Source organism: Dromaius novaehollandiae, chromosome 1 (genome assembly GCF_036370855.1).
Source record: "Dromaius novaehollandiae isolate bDroNov1 chromosome 1, bDroNov1.hap1, whole genome shotgun sequence".
In the NCBI taxonomy this organism is placed as follows: Eukaryota; Metazoa; Chordata; class Aves; order Casuariiformes; family Dromaiidae; genus Dromaius; species Dromaius novaehollandiae.
Genome location: NC_088098.1, coordinates 18,470,069 through 18,491,946, shown reverse-complemented (window position 1 = coordinate 18,491,946; position 21,878 = coordinate 18,470,069). Strand labels below are relative to the sequence as shown.

Here is a 21,878-nt window from a genome sequence, read left to right as displayed (position 1 = left end):
TAAAAGGTAGCACTCAATTAAAAAAGAGATTTGAAACATTTTAATTTGTCGGTGTGATTTGGAAGCAGCCTTATGAGAATGTAGTATAGTCATTTTCTAGTGAATTCTGTTAATTAAAATTCAGGAGGCATTTTCTTGTTCCTTGGCTTAACTGAAGTTTTTGCTGTGCTTTTGTTCAATACATGAATAGATATTGTTGGAAGCCAAAGTGTAAGGGAGAACTTTTCGAAGACTGCATGACTCACTGAACGGTGAGAATATCACAAAGTGTACAGGCAGCTGTTTTCACAAGACTATTTTAAAGTGACAGTTAACTTTTCAGTTGAAGGTAAGCATGAAGGTTTTTGACTGTTGAAAAATATGCTATAACTTACTCTGATATAACATATTCCTCAAGGTATTTGTGCAACTTAGCAAGCAGTGAGATGAATAAAAACGGAGCTAAGTGAACAAGCAAAATGGTTGATACTAGGTCATTTGGAAGAAACAAAATCTGCTGTAGCCGAGTTACTGTGAGTATATTAGTTTATCTGAGTCGTAGTGTATCATTGTAGATGTCTGATAACAAGTGTTAAATCAAATACAAGTTAAAATTAAGTACACTTAAAAATTCACTATCCTAACAAGAAAAGAATGCTTTGGTTATAGAGTAATTCTCAAATTAAGCATTTTAGTAATAAGTGCTAACTTTATGTTTTTTAAAAAATAATCCTCCAAAGAGTGTTCTTAAATCTTCATCTATTGAAGTATCGTAGATAGCAAACTTTAATATTTTGGTATTCATACTAAATTATGATGAACTGTGGCTACAGGATGTAATGCGCTTGTATGCAAGTCAGCTGTTAGTGTGCTTACCTATTTGAAATGTAAATGCAGCTCAATGCTAATTATGTTTTGTTTACTATGTCCAAAATAGATTTAAAAAACAGTTTAGCACTGATCTAACTGTGCGAAGAAACTGAATTGTATTTTTGCTCTTTCTGCATCATTTGCTTTGCCATTTTTATTAAGTATCATTTAATTGCCTTTGTGAAGTGTTATGACCAGGGAAGACGGTTACAGAGAAGAATTTAGCTATGACAGGATGCCAACTTTGGAGCGTGGAAAACAAGAGAATGGAAATTATATGCCTGATATTAAATCTAGTGACCTTCAGCTATCAAAGCGGCTACATCCTTGTTTTAATTATAGAACGTGGATCTTTTCTTTGCTGATGGGAGTGAGTACTTTAAGTCATATTAAATTTAAAAATTTCAGTACCCAGGAATCTGTCCTCTTTAAAGTCATTTGGGGAATCACAATTTCATCATTGATAATATTAAATATAAATATTGGTTCAGAATGGAACATGTTTAGCAAATATAGAATGTAACACTTCTTGGCTAATGGTAATCTTTGGATACTTCTATACTTGTCAAATAGTCTATCTGAAGGATGAATTTATCTTTACTGTTAATCCTACAGCATAAACAGAGAGTAAATGTAGTAGTGATAAAATATCATCACATATGTATGTATGCACATGCAAGCAATGCTTTTTTGTAAAGTAGCCTGATCATATGCCTTCTTTTAACATATTTTTAACTATTAAAGGTAGTTTGCTTGCCCTAATAACATTTTGGCATTAAAACTATGTATGATATTTAATTGCTGCTGCTTTCTCTGTTTGATAGTCATGTGATTCTTTGGTAGAATCTTTATGTAGTGAGTTATATACCTTTTTTTCATGAACTTCATAATGATTTAAATTTTTGTGTCACTGCTAGCATCATAGAACACTATGATCTTGCATGTGCACCATGTGCTTCTTCATATTCTGGCCCATGATAATTAAAGTTTATTATAGCAATTACGACTGTCCTTTTTTTCCCCTTTTTCTCTTAGCTTCTGTGTTTTGCAGAGTAATTTTTACAAGAGCTGAAAACATTTATTTCAGCATTACTACAGTAATTACTTATTTTTGCACAATGAATGAAAGCAGTGTCTTACTTTCATGGAAACATCTGAACTCTTTTTCCTTTCTGACAATTTGATTTGCTTGAGAATCTGGAATTTCCTTTTAGATATACCATTACATAAAAAGAGCAAAAGAAGAGATGGCTTTCTTTGCTTTATATCTTTTCAGAGACTGTTGAACTTAATTGTCAAAAAGGATAACTCTCTTTAACTAGATTTTTCTTTTTTACTGAGTTGTGCATGATTGGACATTACTTGTGATTAATGTTCATTTGCTGAAGTCATGTTTGTCAAGAAGCATGAATTTTATGGATAAATGAAAATGCAATTTTATTAACAAACCAACCTGATAAGTTCCAATTAGATTTTTTTTTTTTTTTGGTCCCAAATATTAAAGTGGTTAATCTCTTTCAACTCATCTGAAACACAGAGGTCCAGAAAGGAAAGTCTACGTGCCAAGGAACAAAAGTTCCACAGTGAACAAAACTGTTACGGTTCAGGGAGCAGTTGCATACCGTGCGGTGACATCAAAGTGTCTGCTGCTTGTATTCCATAATCAGTTTCAGCACAGACCATTCTTCTGCAGGAATAGTTCAATATGCTTCAAGCACAATTTCAAGTTGTGTTCTATAGATGCTGTTATTCCAGGGTGCCAGAATTCTGCATATGTATGTGTGTTTATACACGCATATACGCTATCCTAACTTTCTGTCATCCTTTTGAAGAGGACTTTTAAAAGACCTGCATAATGTTACAACATGAAAAAAAGTCTAAATAAAACAAAAGACCCATTCTATCTCTCATCTTCCTCAACCCGTTCAAAGAATGTCTACTCAGAGAAAAAACAAGCAAAAAGAAAAAATATTGGTAGAATATATTTGTCATTTAATATGGAGAATGTAGCTGTCTGATAATTATGGAATAAACAGCATGGTTAGCAAAGGAAGGAGCAGGAGTTTAACATTTATGGGTGTACCACAGGACCAAAACATGAAGGCAATTTGAAGGGAGAAAGGAAGACAGGTGGAAGAATCTTCATCAATGTGTCCTAGTATTATTTTTATTACTGTATTCTAGTTGGTAATTTCCCAGCTGCCTATATGAGTAATGAATGTTTGCAGAACCAAGCACAGAATGTGAAGTAGAGGCTTAGTTGAGGTTTCTGAAACTGTTGGTTCTGGAAGTTCATTTTTTCCATTGAATTGTCTGCAGTTACCTTTTTAGCCATTAGCTATTTGCCAAGTTGGTACACAATGCTTTATTCAAACATGTTTGTATTGTTCAATGTTAAGTCTTGATAACCAGCAAAACATGTTCTTCACAACTCAACGTATTTTGATATTTTGCTTCAAAATTTTTCATATGAAGACTGCATTATTAATGTTCAACAATAGCTCGATTTGAAAGGAATTATTGATTTCCATCTGACTAGCTGTTCTTTTTAAAGTCATTTTATTCATATTAATTAACATTATTTGTTGCTTTGCAGACTTGCCTCCTTATTACTTCTGGATTTTCATTATATCTGGGAAATATTTTTCCATCTGAAATGGATTATTTACGTTGTGCAGCAGGTTCAGTAAGCATTCTTAATTGTTTGCTGTGACTGTTTGACAGCAAAAACAGTAGTAAATATTTTTATGGATATATTTTCATTCTGTCTGTCTTTTTAATAGTAACTTTCTTCCTGGAAGATTTAATTTTATTTAACAGTTCATTAATGAATTTTCATCGCATTGTGAAGGGAGTTACAATTGTCATAGACAGTGGTTTGTTAACCAGATCACAATAGGCAACCATCTGTCTGTAGCTTTCGGTAGTTTTTCTCTGCTTGATTGTAAGAAAATTTGTATTGTTACATATTTGTGGAATTTCTTGGCTAAATACTATCAGAATGTATTTCAAACATATCTACTTTTCAATATATTTTGCCATAATATCTAAGTATTGAACAAAACCTGAAGAAGTTCTCTTAAATATTGTTTTATTAGTACAATATGTATTAAAGATGTCTTACATTTTCAAAGTCCCATAATTTTTACTACATATTTAGTAATTTTTTTTTGTCTTACTCTATTATATATGCCTAATTCACACTTCAGATCTCTGTGGATAAGATAAATCTGATGTAATTGCTTTTTTGTGACAAGATTCTGATGTTTCTTTGTTATTTTGGCAACACTACTTGCAAGTCTGCTTTGGGTTAGGTACAAGAGTGGTACTTTACTTTAAACAAACAATGTCCCAGGAGTTGCTGCATGCATGGACTGTCACTTGTGTTTCTGTTAGAGGTGTTATGAATAAAGTTGAAGCAGTTTGTGAAGTTAATATCTTCACTGATCTGTTATGCTTTGGACTATTAGTGTCATTATTCAAATATCTCTTTTCCTGCCCCAAAATCTTGGCTTTTTGAACTTTGCTAATTTTTTGTATTCCTTCAGAATTTCCAAAGATCTGATAGGGGCAGAAGGTTAGGTGACAGATCACTTTCACGTGAGGTTTGAATGGGTCACTATGTGCAGGACTGAGTTCCATGTGAAGACATGTACATTTGAGTGACTGTCTGTGAGCAAGGTGTTCCAACTCCCACAAAAGGTAAAGGAGTTAATACAATCAGAAGAGCCTAGAGAGCTGTTTGGCTGACTGACTACCGAGGGTCTAGTTAGGATGGACTGAATTGCTCTCTAGGCTTTTTGTCTGTCTTGACTGTGGATAGGATTCAGTTGCCTAATATAGTCATGTTGTGTTTGAGAGATTCCAGGGTATCTAGGACATATATATTAGCTTTAATGATGTTAAATATAGGTCAGTTTGGTGTTGAGTCAAGTGCTGCTAAGAATGTTAGATGTAGATATTTGTCTAATTATAGTGGTTCCATTGTTAAGCTGTCAGTGCTTAGATGTGCAAAAAGATCATTAGTGAAGAAATGCAGCATTTGTTATAGGATTTGTTCTTTAACATGGAAATATTTTAAATATTTTTAGTGTATTTTTGTTGTGCTTAGAAGTATGTTGCAACATTATATATATGTTGCAACATTATATATTTGTGTAAAGTAGAGTTGGGTCTATACAGTACAACTTTCTGAAGATCTAGCTCTGCCCTTAAGTATAGAAACACAATTCCCAGTTAAGACAGTGAAGATCCTAGGTACAATTCTTAAAGCATAATTTGACTCAACAGGTTAGTTTTACAGAATTCTTCAGAACTGTACCATTGTTGAAATTGCCCAAAATTTAGCTTAAATAACCCTGACATTGTCTTTTTAAAAGTGTGGAGGCCTAATATGGTCATAGTTGTGTGTTTTGTTTTGTTTTTTTCCCTGCTTTTGGATTGCAGGCCTGCTAAAGTTAATTAGAACTAGCAAAGCCATGAAATGCTTCACGGAAGGCTTCTTTCCTTTACTCTTCATATTGTGCTAGGTAGCTAGTCAAAACTGAGGGGTATGGAAAGCTCTTTTAAAATGCTTGTAACCTTCAAATGTAGTTAATGAGCTCAGACAGTAGTGACAGCTTTTTCTCAGAATTTCTGATCTTCCACTTAAGTTGTTAAACTACAGTAGGTAACCATACCCAATAAAAAGCATATATGGAAATATATAAAAAATAATTTCTGCAGAATATTCCACTAGTCTTCTCTTAATTTTTCTAGTGTGTTCCTTCAGCTGTTGTGAGCTTTGCTATAGCAAGGAATAAAATTAATGTGGTAAGTGTAAGATTTTTAATGGCAATTATATCTTTTTTTTCTGTGCTTAAAATGAGAAAGAAACATATTTTGAAATTGTTTTTCAGATACCCAATTTTCAGATTCTGTTTGTCTCTACATTTGCTGTTACAACAACGTGTTTAATTTGGTTTGGATGCAAACTTGTTCTCAATCCATCAGCTATAAATGTAAGTCACTAAAACAATTACTAACTAATGCTCCATTTGTCTTTATAGAAAAAGGTGTAGATCATGTGTGATTACATTGTTGTCAATACAGCAATGTGAAGAGATTATCTAGCAGTAATTGTCTCTTCTGAGTAAGGCAAGACTGGAAAATTGAGATCAGAGATAAACCTTATATGAGTAAAAGATGCATAGTACAGCTAATTTAGAGGAGATTAATATGGAAATGATTTTCCTAGCTAGCTTAGAGGAGATTAATATAGAGATGATTTTCCTGCCTTCTCTTAGAATTTGTCTGTAAATCCAAAACGTAAGTTAGATCTTCACGTGTGATCCAGTTTGATCAATTGGCTATTTCTCTTTTTGCTGACTGTAATAACTTCTGTTGTGTTTTTTTTATTATTATTATTTTTTGAAGAAGCAGGATTGGAAGAGAAAATAAAAAGTAAATCGGTGGCTCATCTGTAGATCAGCCAGTTGTTAGGGTTTAATTGTACTGAAATGAGGTGTCCCAAACAATGCTACTTCTAGGACATTTCATCTTTAGATTAAGATAATCCTTTCATGGATCTTGTTTAATGGATAGTTTTGCTTTGGAGACCACCAGTAAAGAAAGTTTTGACAAACATTTTTCCCTTACATCAGCAGCAATGTGAAAAAGACTGTTACGTTATCTGAAGCACACATATTTCATGCTGGGAAAAGTTCTATGTTTTTGAGTCACAACCTTCTAAAATTTGTTTTTGGTAGTCTGAGCCAAACAGTAAAACTACAGCTTTGTTTCTGTTGATGATGAAATTTTGGAGTTACATGACTGTATACAGTCCTGCCCCCCTAGGTTCTGTGTGTTTCTCAGTTTACACAAGCCACAGTTCTTTGCACAGCATTTGTTAACTTACTGCTAGTATAGCAGCTTCCTCATGCATTTTTCTCCCTGAGTGTCTTAGGCTGTTAGGACCCAGTTAATTATATACCAGACATAGGGATATTGGCTTTATCCCTTTTACCTTTCTTTGCTGGATAGGGAGTTCAAATGTTAGAAACCACTCCTAGATTCTGAGAGAGCACAGAAGTATGACTGGAGAAAAATGAGTCTCTTTACAATCCCTTCCCCTAGTAAGCATGCACATGATCACAGCACTGTCAGGGTAGTAGAGGGCTACGTCTGCCCAGGAAAGATAGGCCCAAGGGAGTCATTTTGCTCTGCAATGAATTATTTTGTCGTGATCTCCTGTGTGATAAAATTAATTTTGTTTATGCTCTGAGGAAGCTTTGAGCTGAGCCTGAATGTAAGAACTTAACTTTAGTTGACTACTTTTGAAATGTTTTTCCTTCAGAGCAGATTTTAGATTGCTTGAAGATTTGTATTATTGTATCATTAAACTTCAGAAGCTTTTGTATTTTCAAGGTGGATCAAACCATTTGGAAAAAGAGATTATATTAGGACTAGAAAAGTGTAAGTGTCAAACATTAATTTTATAGCAAGATGAATTAAATTCTGTATTTGTCAAATGCTGGTGATCTACAACAATATCCCTGAGACATCTTTGTTTTTTGTGATTTTCATACTTCTCACATGCCTGTTGTATGCCACTACTATATTCTAGATCACTGGATAAAGATAAGTCAGAATAACCAGGTATGCAAAGCTGGCTTTGAACCCTTTTTGTACCTTTCTATCATAAGAGTAATTCATGGTGCTGACTTGCTTTCCTTTTTGAAGGATGTCATTATATTGCGACAGTCTCACTATTTGGCAGCTTGCTTGTACAGCTATTTTCCATTACCCATGTGGTACAAACAACATGTAGAATACCATCTCTTTAAATGTTCTTTCATTATCAATTTTTTTTCCTTCGCATGGGAAATTGCATAAGAAAACAATATTGACTCTGATGTGAAATCATTGCTAGTAATTTAGAACCACTTCGAAGGGGATTCAGATTAACTCCTGATTAAGTACATGCATTTAACTGTCTCCATGTGAGTTGAGTGTCTGTACCCATGGTCTTGTTCACCTCAAAGTAGATGTCTAAGGCAAGATTCAATGGCCACAGACATCTGTTGTCATTTTATGTGGTGTGGCATATTTGTGCCTGCTGCTGCCACTCTGGACACTTGAGGGTCTCCCATAAGTCCCATGTCATACGTGCCGTTCATGCAAGCATGTACAATATGCTTGAGTATCTCAAATGGCACTAGAAACCTGTGTTTATAAAACTTAATCCTATCCCTAGAGACTGGTTGGCTGAACAGCTTTTGGGGTTCCCTTCACTGACTGTATTGTTTAGATCTCCATTGACCGGAATGGCAGCTTAGACATCTTGACTGCATATAGAAACTATATGTGCCTGATTTAGGTGCCTTTAACATTAAGTGCCTGCCACCATTAGCTATGCCCTAGCTTATCCTGCCTGGCTCAACTTACTGGTCCAGGAGGGCATCAGTCTCCTGTAGGTCCTCTGTCATTATTTGTCAGACTCATGGAGATATCTTAGAACATCTGTAGTGTGCCTCAGATAGTACTAATGTATGTGTTTAGGCAACTGCATTGAACTTGAAATGGTTTAATCCTGATCTGAATTCTACTTTTCATACAGTTCCAAGGAACCACAACTTTAATATGTGGTCCAGCTTCAGAGCAATTTCAATTAAAGTAGTGATGATCTACTACTTTTTACCCAGTTACACTGCATGTTCATTGTCATGGAGGAGGATTAGGAACACAGCTTACTTGGTTCTCTTTATCCAGAGACAGAATTTATATGAGCAAGTGGCAGTTATAATGAGAATTTTCTTTACTGCTTAGAAGTCCAACCTATTTTCCTCCGTTACAGATGTTTTAAAAAGGTGCTTACTTCTAGTTTTAGCTGTATTTCTGTTTAAAAAAAGAAAAACTCCAGAACTGGAGATGATAGTTTCACTTTGGTTTAGGGCTGTTGTAGTAATTTTATGAGTGGAAGGTTCTATCTGATATTCTGGATACGTCACATCAGAAAAAAATACTGTGAAGATATCTGGACCCAAACTTGTATGTTTGCTTGGCACTGCACTGTACAGTGTGGTCTTGCCAGCCCACGTCAGAACCAGCACTGTGTGGCAAAATGCATCCAAATCCTGGGAATTTTCAGACTAGATTAAGTTGTTCTGCAGGCCACATGTTTGACACCCCTTCTTTTGCCAAATAATGTCTTTATTCTTCAGGCTAGCACTTTCGCTAGAAACTTACCACTATGACATTTATTGCTGTTTGTGGCTCTAGCAAAACTGTAGTCTGTTGTGTGCTGCAAGGTACGTAGTTCTAATTACAAATTCCTGAGAAGGACAAATTTCAGTGCTCCAAAAGGCTCTCAAATCTGCCACTTACGATCTTTTTCAAAAAACTTGTCCTGCAAGACGCATGTCAGAGAAGAACTGAAGATTTGATCTTCCCCAAGCAAGCCTGACATGAGGGAACAATATCATTCTGTTCCAAGTCATTGAGCAATGACTTGCTATAATTATGTAGGCTCTGAAGGAGATCCAGTCTCCTTAAACTTTTGGTACTTTGCCCAACGACCTGACCTACCCACTAAATGTCTTCTTGTGCTGCCAGTGGAAAAACATGATACTTTTGAAGACTTATGGTAGGAAATCCAGTCTGCCTGATTTACATGCCTCTAGAAAATGATTCAGCCCACTTAAAGTAGTTGTATCTTTTTTTTTTGAGACAATAAGGAACTGAAAAGAAATGTTCGGTACTCCATTCACTTGGTCTTCTCTTAAAGATGAGCAATGGCAGGAGGAGTGGCAGGACTCAAACTTTTGTACAGTAATCTCTACAGACCTTTGAGAGTTGAGAAACTTTATGCAAAGTGTGTTCATCGGCACTCTACTAGTGCTACATTAGTAGAGCACAGAGCTAAGATTCTTGACCCAGTTCTTCTGAATGTGTTTGATTTCAGCGGTAGCCATTACATTACATTACACTGGAATTGCACTGTAGGGACTGGATCTATGACCCTACTTCCTGCCCAGTGGATTGCCTTAACCGCTGGGCTTGTTATGCTTCCTCTTGTTTGCCCTCTTTCTGGTCCTCTGAATTGTTCATGATTGGCTGCTGTGCTCTGGTTTCACACAGGATGTTGTGCAAAATGCAAGAGTACAAGGTGACCGCCCTCCTTGTGGATATGTACTGTCCTGGAAGACAGTAGTACAATCTTCTTTAGGCACAATATTTCTATAAATGAAGTGAATGTCTCTTTCTCAGACTAAGCTTCTGAGTATTTCTGTGCACAGCTAAGGGTTGCCCTAGGGATTTACCAAGAACCAAGAAAACAGTTGAGCAATATACCTAATTAATAGAGGTGTCTAAATGTTACGGAAAGTAGATAGACTACTGGATCCAGCTGGATCCCACCTCCTCTTACATTTTTAATATGGAAGATGTAACTCATTTATATCTGTAATTCTTCTGACAGATAAATTTCAACTTGATTCTGCTTATTCTGCTGGAAATCTTCATGGCAACTACTGTGATAATTTCAGCTAGGTCTACTGAAGACTGCTGTCTGAGGAAGAAAGTAGGTACCCTTAAGAATTAAAACATTATTTGATTTTTTGCTTGTTTTTCTAAGTAACCATTAAAAATATTAGATTTCTCCTTTATTCTGACAAGTTACTGGTTACTCTGACAAGTTACTGGTTAAGTCTAACTGTTGCAATTATGCAGCACAGAGTTGTGTGAATATTTTACGAACAGTCACGGCAACAGTTTTATTTATATCTTGTAGAGCAAAACTTCATGAAATACTAAAATACTCTGAATTGTATGTATGCAAGTAATAATGTTTTGAACCCTGAGGTGGAGAAAGTATTCTGCACATACAAAGATTTGCTGGTATCTGTGCAATGAATGTTAGTTTCAGGATTTGGGGCTATAAATAAAATTTTCTGTTCATCTTCAGTCAGAAGTGCTCTCCCAAATCCCACCCCCTGTTTTCCACAACAGTACTTGCTTTACCTAATAATGAAGCAAATATTTGTGCTATATCATTGTGTGCTCCAGTAGAAGTACTGTTTGCTAGACAAAGTCATGTAGAAAGCTCTGCCCTCTTTCAGTTACTGTTTATCCGTGCCAGCAAAATCTGGAAGAACTTCAGAAAGCTGAGGGATACAGTGTGCATTGAGATTTTGAAGGTGAAAAAGGGAGTGAAGATGAACATTTTCGTTATTGAATAGTGGTTGTATAACAGCTGAATGGGGACTACATCATATTTTTTTTAAGTCTGATTGATGTGGTCTGACACTGAGGAACAACTGGTGTGTTGCTGTCAGCTCTGTTGGGCGAACCAGACTTTGCATGCAATCAGTAGGAACTATAGCAGGTTGTACAGGATATTAGAAGAAATGCATTGCTTTGCATACTTCTTCTGATCATGATTTTTTTTCCTCTAGAATACTGCATATGACAATACCACTGTTTTGAGCAATGTCAGCTTTCCAACTCGAATCCTGAAGTCATACTCTGTAAGAAAAGCATTGTTTTCTTTCATTAAATCAGTTTGTTATCTCATCTTTCATCCTTCCAAGTACTAAACTGATTTTAAGCCAGGAAAAGATCAGTGTAGGTAATAACTGAAAGAACAGACTTAGAGACAGAAATCGGAGATATATCCTAAAATATGTCCTTTTATAGTATTGCAAGATAAATGATGACGGCCATGTACAGGAGGAAAGAGATTACTTAAAGACTTGAGGATAAATAGTTTAAACAGTACTGTTTTTCAGTGGAGCTAATAAATACATTTATATTTACAAAACAATGACTTCATGCATATCATAAATGCATTTTTTCTTCTTCCAGTGAGTCTCTTTCTATATGCAGATAGAAAATTTGCTGTTCAAATGCACTGTTAATAATTTGTGTGCTCTACATTTTTTCAGGTAATTGAGGTGATTATTGGAATTTCGTCAGTATTTGGTGGGATAATTGCTTTGAATATGGATGTTCTAGTCTCAGGTCCATATCTTTCAGTAACATTCTTTTGGATCTTAGTTGCTGTAAGTAGTGCAAAGTGAACATAATCTTTTAAAAGATTGTTTTTGATTTTATTTTTTTTTCTCTCTAGCATGATGTTTATTTGGCCCTAATATTAATTGACAATTGCTGCTTAACAGATAAATTAACACTTGATTATGCTTAATATATTATGCAATATTCCAGTTCTATTTCAGTTTATAATACTTTGGTCCTTATAACATATTCTGATTAATTTTCAGTGCTCAGTTCGGTAAAATGGGGATGAATAGTAAGGGTATTAAAAGTACTAAAAGCAAAGCGTTTTGTCAGACAAGTCCTCGCTATTAGAATATGTCTGGCTACAAAATAAAAAGCTTTGTTTAGTTACAACATCACAGAATTCTTAGCAAATCACTTTTTGCCCATCAGCCTTAACTGTATTAAAAGCCTGAGACACTGATTGCTAGTCCTTGTCACTAATAACAGCCTGTACCTTGGAGCCATGGATTCACAAAGCATGATATGCTGCCCTGCTTCCCACAAATGAGACTGGCTGAGAAAGAAGGCAGTGAATACTAGGCTTTGTATGGCTCCTCTGCCTAGAAAATCCCTTAACATGAAGTGGACAAAATAACAGCAAAGTTCTTCAGCATTCAGAACTCATTAAGTTCAGCAGGGTTAATAAGGGATTCATGCAGAAGCATCAGGTTATGTGGATAATATTCATATCTCAGTATGCTTAGGTTTAATACATGATACTCACTAAACGCAAGTTACATGGAGATTCATTTTCTCTTCATTTAACTAACTGATTCCTAATACTGTCATAGAAAATCATATATGGTTTTACCTTTTCAGGAAATTCAGGATGTGATCTGTGACTAGTGGGAATCAGTGTGATTCTGTTGTAATTTGTGTTATTTCCAACTAGGTAAAGATTCATTTTGTTATGCTTTTTTGTCTTATATTTAGTGCTTTCCAAGTGCTATTGCAAGTCATGTAGCTGCTGAATTTCCAAGTAAATGTTTGGTAAGTGTGTAAAATCCTTGGATTTTGTCATTAGAGTGGAATAATACTAAAAAAGCCTTTCTCTGATAGTGGGCACTGCTTATATTTGTCCATTTGCTTTTAATTACTTTTACAAAATGTAACAAATATGTAGCACAAACATAAGTTGATGTTTCTAAAAAGGAACCCAGCAGGTTCTTCGGAGACTTAATTCCATCGATTCTAGAAAAGAAGTCAAAAGACTTTCTTTTGTATTGGTTCCGTTGTAAAGTTTTATATACTACTATATGGAATGGACATACCTTATATGGTACATCTGGAAGTGCTTTCATGCTCCTGAGCTGAGGTGCCTACCCTTCTACTATAAAGGTGCATGCAAGACTTCCAGCATGATATGAGAGTGAGACTGAGGTATGTATCTGCTTTCTCCCTCTCTAGATTTCCTCCCTTTCCTTTTTCCTTTCCCTGCTATTATGTGCTGTGGTCTTATGTAAAAGAAAAAAAATCAGGTATGCAGGCCGCAGTGGACCTAGAACATATTCTGACCAGATTCCTGATCTGCATGACTGGCAACCAGGGCTAAGAATGCTCAATATAGTGCATTTATCCCTTGAGTCACAGATGTGTAATTAAGTCTCCATAAAACATCTGTTCTCAGTTACAGTCATGCAACCAGTCAGTAATGATGCATGACCACAACTGGAGTCAGAATTTTATGCTGTAGGATGTTATTTGAATGAAAACTAGGCTGCTATTGTATTATTGCATTGCAATAAATTTGCCTCAAAGCACTCAAATCTATTTGCATATTTATTTTAGGTTGTAAGTCTGTAATATCTGCTGTTAATTCTCATTATTTCATACAATTATTTCATACAAACTGGAAAATAAATGATCCTTCTGTACTAGCTCTCTGAATTTGGTATTGTTTCCTCTATCTGCATATTAAAGACACTTCAAATCAAATGAACAAAAAAACCTCATCCATGTTAAATGGAAAATGAATTGCCAAACAACAGTGTTTTGGCTAGGAAACTTAATTTATTCAAAGTTTTGTTTTTGTATCTTCATACAATGTGGATAGCTCTTAAGATTTGTCTCATGTATAATCTTAGTTACACATTGCTGTTATGTTTGCTTCAAGGACACATGGCCTACAAACAAAAAATGTTACTTGTTTTTTTTCCTGTTTAACATTTATTATCTTATTTTAATTAGGTCGAGGTCCTGATTGCCATTAGCAGTGTCACCTCTCCATTGTTGTTCACAGCTTCTGCATACTTATCCTTCAGTATCATGCAAGTTGTTGACATCTTTAAAAATTATCCACCTGCTGTTAAAGTATGTATTTTTACGCAATTGCAAAATTAACATCTACCAATTAAAGTAGGATTACAGGGAGCAACTCGAGAATGAATTAGGAAATATGAGAAGACGAGGTACTGCATTAAAGAGACTGAATAAAATGTTACAGAAATTATTCAAAAACTTCTGTTTAACTAAAGATAACATTTTAAAGATTGTTAAATCTGCTGCCACCCTGGAATTCTAGTTTAAAGACAATGGGATATTGTTCTAAAGAATCAGTAAAAATAATGTGTAATATTTCGGACTGCTTGAGATTTTTATAAATTTGTAGTATATAAATTCAAGGTTCTAGCTTTACTTGAAGAATACAGTTTTCTGTTTCTTAGGACGTCCACTAACAGGTGGCATAATAGGATCACAGACTTACACCTGACGTTATTTAAAGCCAGGACTGGGGCAGAGAAGAAAAAGGTTGCAAAACTTAAGGCATTTGAATGTGAAATGTTACTAGTGCACCACTGAAGAGCTTTCTAGGGCTATAGCGTCAAACTGTTTAGAGATTAGAGATGATGTTAATAGGACCATCTATGGGGATTAAGGTAGTGTTATAGAAGAGTCTTGACCTACCCATTTGTACCCACACTCTCTAAGTTCTTTCGTAATTCTAGAGCAAGAGAGGGAAACTGTTGATTAAATTGAGATCTTAGGGACTGGAAATCCAGCTTTTGAGTTTGTGGTCCTGTCCTGATGCTGGACAGTGTTGGAGACAGGCACTGTTGGACCTCAAGACGTGGCCAAGGATTACGTGGCCTCTTGTTGCAAATGTTGAAGACAGAAGACTGGACTGTCTAGACTGTTGGCATGACCCTGTAGAGCATTTCTTCCATTCTTGTGGTCCTGTGTGTCTGGGAGCAGCAAGAGTGAGCTGCTTTGAAAAGGAAGATGCGCACAGGAGCTGAAGGTGACAGCAAGGCAAAGAGAGGCAATGACATTATTGACAAGAGACACAATCTCACAGTACCTGAAAAAGAAGAATAAAGCAGATCTGGCCACTGTAACCAGGTTCAGCCAACAGATCAGTGATTGCCAAACAAGTCCATAGTAATGAGGTAGGTTTGAGGTCACCTAGGAAGTCAAGTCAGCAAGGCAAGGTTAGAGTCAGCACAGAACAAGCCTAGGCACAGGCATAGCTGTGGTGTAGCTCAGGCAGGAACCAACAGCAAGGGCCTTAGCTTAAATGCAGCTCCCAGGCCAAAGAGTGGAGGCCCCAAACAAGGCTTTTAAAAGCTTTCTTACAGTTGAGCTATTTTCACAGCAGTGTGATTCAGGTTTATGTAGTTCAGAGCTGACCTTAAACACCAGCAGCAAAACCCGCAGGAAAGGGGGAGAGGTTGGTGCATTCAGGACCCAGACACTTTGAGTGTTAGGATATGGAAGAAAAATGCAAATCCAAAATAACAATTCTTTTGGTAGCAAAAGTTTGATTGTGAAAGTATTGTTACTACTTTGCCAAAAGGGATACTTTGATCAGTGATTCATATTGCAAAATGTAAAATTCTGAATATAGCAGGTCAGACTGTGGTGTTCAAGCATATTGGACTGTACCTTATTCTTTAAATAGGTATCTGTTTTCTGTGAGGTTCTGGGGCTCTTACGGAGTTTCTGTGGTGTTGGTAGAGCTATAGCAAATCATTCTGGTGCTCAGTCATTCAAGTGGCTTTGATGTTTTCTCAGTTGTTTGGTCCTCAGTGCTGTGACTCTGTTCCCAAGGCTGTTTCCAATAGCTAATGGCAGTCTGCATTCTCTTTTCTGGGGCAGTGCCAGCAGTAACCTGTGAGATTTGAGTGTATTTGAACCAATTTAGGGGCACTTGCCACAGTGGGATATGTAAGGCGGGCTTGCCTCTTAGTCTTCGCTAAGGCTCTGATATCTGATGTGTTTGATCTGAGTAAGACCACTGGAATCTAGCCTTGTCTGAAGCTTTCCTACATCAATAGAATTGTTACCACATAGTACCGTTGGGCAGAGAGGAAACCTTTTTAGCCTAAGTATTAAGCAGAGTGACTGAACAACATGAACAATTCTTCCAACTTGTACTATTTAGAAAACAGTTTATATTTTGAAGCTTAATTATAGCAATAGTCAGATGTAATGAGCTGAGCTACTTGCACAAAACAGAAGTATTTTTATTAAAAATGCTTCAGCTAAATTTACTGTAATGTTCTTTTACCATAAATATTAACTGAATATCATGAAATAGAAGTAGACCTATATGCAAAATTAAAGGAAGAAAATACTATTTTTGAAATGATATGTTATTTCATAAAATGAGACTGAACTTTTAGATTAGTCTTGGATCAGTGAAGAAAACCCAAGATGGCAGGTCTAGTCAACTCATCATTTTAGAACCCTAGATTTTGTTGTAAATGGGAGCAGGAGGAATGATGTATCAGTAAGTTGTTCAAAGAGAAGGTACAGGCTAAAGAGTGAAGTCAACTGAAAGCTGTAGTGAGGAGACAGAAAACAGGTAATAAAGATTATTACGGCCTTTTAATGTGAAATCTTCTGACATGAAAAGATAACCCAAATTTCTGGTTTAATTCAAACTTAAAGTTCAGCCCAGATTTTTTAAAAAGTGCATAGAAATGTGTAAATATATCAGTGGTACTAATTGCAAGTTCTTTGATTTCACATCCTCTCTAGATTAAAGGAATGTTCCTTTGAACCTTGAGAAAACAAGCTGCTTTTTTGTTTTCTTGTTTTCTTAAAGAAAAGGACAGATACCCAGTTACACCCACCAGACTGTGCAGTAATTTAGGAGGTAGGACACCTGTCTGGGATGTGAGTGACTTCATGTTCTGACCAACAGGCTATTGGTTGTTTTAATGTAGATCTCTCCTCTTAGAATTATTCTACTTATGTAAAATAAGGTTGGGACTTAAGTGTGGTCTCTTACATTCACAGTGAACTTTCTGATCACTATGTTAAAAAGATGGTTTCTTTGTAACCTAGTGAATGCTTAATTATTTATTCAAAGAGGAGAGACTGAGTTTGATAGGATCAAATGGAATGCAAGAGGCCTAGGTTCCAGTGCAGTAGTATCTTGAATCTGAGTCTCAGGCGTTCTAGGGAGTGTCCTCGTCCTTGAGTTATAGGAATCTCTGTGCTTTGAACAAAATTCTATATTTTAGATGATGGTTTCCTCAGTTCTGTTCTATTTCTAGAGGAAAAGATCATTTGATAAATTAACATTTGGTTAAAAATTCCCATTCAGTTCTAGTCTGAGCAAAGGCAGGCACAGTTGCAAGTTAACTTTTAACTGAAGCTTCATGTTGAAGTCAGGTTTAAATTATATTTTGAGGTAAAAAATGAAATCTAGATACAAATCTCAAGAATATGGGAGTGGGAAAGGCAAAAAGTATTTTATTTGAATGGTTAACAAGTATCTGTGTATTTATTTTTAGCAATCTTATGATGTGCTCTTGTTGCTTCTGATGCTGATGCTGCTAATTCAGGCATGCCTTACTCTTGGCACTGTCATACAGTGTGTGAATTACAAGACAAAAATGAAATTGCATGATTCATCATGGACGACTTCACAGGTTAAAAAACAGGAATACAGAACAACAGAGGTATATGTTTGTATCCCCTCTAAAATTAAAAAAAAATCTTATTTAAAACACAATTTTTTGCAATGTTTGGTGTTATTTAATTCAGATCATGATTAAAAGCTGCTGTGTAAAGATGTAAAAATGTTAATGCAGTGATGAATTTCATAATGAATAGAGTAATATTTTGTTTGTTAAATGTTAACTGGGGCATGACAGAATCAGTATCTGTAAATATGTGTCAAGTCCTGTTACGAGAAAAAAACAGTTGTAAGGGTAAAGCTCCCTTTGTTCAGATTATTTGTATTATGGGCTCTCAATTATGGATGAGGACCATCATTGTACTAAGACCAAGTCATAGTCCTGTGCCACAGGGTGCAGATCCTTAACAGCTATTTATTTATCAGTATGAAGTTATATAAAAGGTGATGGGATCTGCATCCCCATGTCCTGATAACGAGGTAGGCATCTATCAAGAAAGAATGGACTTAACCTTTTAAATGTAAGTAGAAGGTTTGAGCTGTGAAATGAGAGTGGTCAATATTGTACCTTTCTGAGACCTGCTGTGGGGGAGTGAGTTTACTAACAGGTTAGTTGTGTAAGTTCCCTAAACTATGAATGGAAGATCTGGGAACCCAGCATACAGGAATGACAGCACTTGGCAAACTGAGTGAATGGCTATCTGTGCCAGGCAGTATGAGACAGTGAGCAGAGGAGGGTTGCTGCACTCCTAGGTCTCTCTGTGTCCTAACTATGCTGTTGAAGTTGGAGATCTTAAAGATCAGAACTCGTATCCTCCATTTCCTTGCTGCGCTTGCATGTTCAAGCTATTCATTCAGATACAGCTTCAGCACAAACTTTTTTTAGAGCCTAGTGCTGCCGGTTTTACTGATGCTCATATAGTCTTTTGGGGCTAGAGTGTGTGTTCAGGGACTGGGGAAACACATTTTCAATGCTTTCTTCAGCCTGTGTAGGTCAGCTACATCCAACTCCTATCACAGCACTGTAGCCTTTAGGCTTTCCTCATCTCTGCTTACAGAACAAAATGCCATATTCTTAAAGCCTGGGAAAGAGTAAGTGAGCTGGAGGCTTACTGTATGGCCCAGCACTGGAATGGGAGAGTACTGAATTCAGTTCCTGCTCTGGAAATGACATCTCTATTGAAATGATGTTAGGTTAAAAGCATTGGGAGCAGGGACTGAAATTCAGTCCAGTCATTTTACTTCTGGTAATGGGAAGTGGAAGCTGTGGATATAAGTCCCTTCAGGCTACTAAGGGCTTTCATTGTAGGCCACTGATTTTCTGCATCTGTGTCCTAAGAATTACATTTTATATAAAAGATGGAGCACAGCAGCACTTCCACAGCTACCAGTTATATGTTTGAGTATAGATGGTAACATGGCTGAATTGTTCTCTTCTGGGGTTTTACATAAATAAAATGCCTAGTTTGTGACTTGCTGAGGAGCTAGGTGTGAGTTAGGTGCTAAAATGAGCATTTTGTCCAGAAAGACAACACATTTTTAGAGTATTTTGTAACATTTAGACACACAAATAATGTTACAGGAGAAGACTTGGGTTCCTATGGCTTCTCAGGCATCTGTTTTTCCTAGGCAAGGCTCTAGTTTGCTTGCATGTACATAGATAAATCCTACTTCATCTGCACTGTAGGTGATTACTTCTGATTTTGAATTTAGGTGCTTGTGCTCTGAGTCACATTTTCACAAAAATCTTGAAAAACTGTTGTAAGTAACATGTTTAAAATAGCAATTTGAACAAATGTTACTGACCCAAATATCTGAATGTAAATTACATTATTATAGCTGTATATTATAAATGTGTACTGTACAATATACAAAATTACACAGTTTACGATATATAGAATATTTTAATAGCTCAGACTATGGTATTCCTATTTACATTCCCTTGGATTCTCTCATATATTTACTTGCTTGAACTTCAGTATTTGCATTGTTTCATGTTTCCATTTGTCTGAAATTTGTTTTCTTTTAGGTTTCCAGTAATACCTTAAAGGATTTTGACAAAGACAAAGCCTGGAAGGCAGTTGTGGTGCAGATGGCTCAGTAGTTTGGATTCTACAAATGCAGCCAATACAATACAATACAATACAGTAATACAACTGTTTGAATTAAGGCTTTGAAACTTTTCAGTTTATAAACAGCAATATAGTTTACAGCAGTAGGAGCCAATGAATAATACAGTAAATAATGTATCTTTCTAATAATTTTGAAATCCATTGATAACATTTTTAACACCTCTGTCTTACCTGTAAAGGACTTCATTGCTTTTGATATCTATGTCTTAGTATTGCTTTAAAAGATTCCTTTGGAAACAAGGTAACGAATCACAAGGATTTATGCTGATAGCAAAGTTTAAATAAATAAATATGATGCTATGCAGTAGGCTTCATATATTTGCAAGAGATTGTTATAACTGCAGTTGTGCAGTCAGTGTAACTGATAAATGCTTTTGTAAAGTTATGAGTACAAGTCATAATTGATATTTTTGCTTATACTTCACTTTTGTAGGAGTTGTAAAGTTGTTTTGCATCTCATTGCTTTTATATAAAATAAAGACTTTGTTATGTGGAAACTTAGAATGTGGATTGACATCATAATTGGAGAGGTAAAAACAGAAAATTCTCTCCCATTAAGCTTCCATTTCTGGTCTGTTTAAAGGGGGAAGGGGCTTTTGCTTTCATCTGTTTTGAGTAGTTAGCGTAAAACTAAGTGGCCAGACACAGAATCTGCCAGACAAAGCAAAAAATAGCAGCAAACAAATCCACCAAATAATAGGAGATACTACTGATCTGAAGTATTTTCACTCATGAAAATGTGGTATGTTACTTTTCACATATTTATTTTGCTTGTTATCTTCAAAACTTAAAAATGTATCTGTCCTTAAACAAGGGATATCTCCCATACAGATTATCTTTTTCTCCTAGCTCAGTTATCTGTATGAATGAGTAGATTTAGGACAATATAAGAATTTCCATGTTAATAGGCTTTTTAATTTAACTAAGGATGGGTGCTGACAAAGTGGAGTATTTTTTGTTGTGTATCTTTGAAGGATTCTAGAGTGTGAAGTTCACTCTTTAATCTGAAATAACCCAAACCATTTTTCAGGGCATATCGCAAAGCTTATCTCTTTTCGTAGGCTTTTGGGAAGTCGTCAAGTGAGAAAGAGGTATGTACAATGGGGGAGGAGCACTTTAGGTATGCTAGGATGTTTTGTTTTTGGAAAAGCAGGCATTTATTACGGCATTTTAATATATGGTGAATACCCTTCCAAGTTTAGAGCAGTGTCTCTTAAAACCATTTATACAGCAACCTCTCCATAAACCTAAAACATTTTGTAGTTTTGTCCAGGCTAATATGTTGTCAACTACAGATGCAACTGCTGTTTTCTTAAATATTGCCAGATCACATGCCTTTAATGGTGGTGCTTGTGTAAACATTCACAGAAGTACATTATTCTTTTGCAAGTCACAATGAAATAGTGACAGGTCCACCTAAAAATAAAGAATAACACCCAAGCAACTTTTTAAAATCTCACAAATGGATTGAAAGCTGGAAAAGGATGTAGATATTGTAGAAGTTCTTCATGAATCTTTGTAGAGGGAGAAGATTGAGAGTCATATGTAGAATATTTTGAATGTATTTTAACTATTTGTTTTCTTTTATGTGATAACATACTTGACTTTGTAAAACTGAATCTGTATCTGCATCTTCAAGAGGCATCTTTTGTGTCAAATGATGATCGCTTTGGCTATCGAGCAGTTTGGATCTAAGTAGATACTACTTTTAATACCGGTCTGATGGGAAAAGAAACTATAACAGAATGTGACACGTTCTTAAGGAATTTCCTTTCTGCAAAAAGCCCACACTAACAAGGTGCTGAGAGTCTTTAAGGTCCTTTGACTCCAGTGGTTTGAAATGTTCTCCTCCAAACAGTAAGAACCATTTATACAGGTCCTGATTTTTGTTTTTCTGTCAGGAATGGTCGGAAAGAAGCTAATAACAGGATATAGTGGGGAATATTTACCTTTCTTTGGGAACCTCTGAAGATTTTCTACTAAAGGGCCAGTTC

The 21,878-nt window shown here is 35.8% G+C and overlaps 1 protein-coding gene across 4 annotated transcripts; it reads left to right on the top strand.

Annotated features, from left to right (window-relative positions):
* The first annotated feature begins 181 nt into the window (after positions 1 to 181).
* MLC1 (modulator of VRAC current 1) lies at positions 182 to 20,388 on the top strand. Of its 4 annotated transcripts, none has more exons than XM_026113078.2 (13): positions 182 to 328; positions 398 to 512; positions 1,036 to 1,219; positions 3,446 to 3,535; positions 5,608 to 5,661; positions 5,748 to 5,849; positions 10,307 to 10,408; positions 11,283 to 11,354; positions 11,772 to 11,888; positions 12,820 to 12,876; positions 14,074 to 14,196; positions 17,628 to 17,795; positions 19,782 to 20,388. In XM_026113078.2, the coding sequence occupies exons 3-13, from the start codon at positions 1,040 to 1,042 to the stop codon at positions 19,854 to 19,856; spliced, it is 1,140 nt and encodes a 379-aa protein (XP_025968863.2). In that variant the 5' UTR covers positions 182 to 328; positions 398 to 512; positions 1,036 to 1,039; the 3' UTR covers positions 19,857 to 20,388. The 4 variants fall into 4 exon arrangements, with proteins under 4 accessions (XP_025968863.2, XP_025968862.2, XP_025968865.2 ...); XM_026113079.2 differs by having other exon boundaries at positions 202 to 251; XM_026113077.2 differs by lacking the exon at positions 398 to 512.
* Positions 20,389 to 21,878: the final 1,490 nt, after the last annotated feature.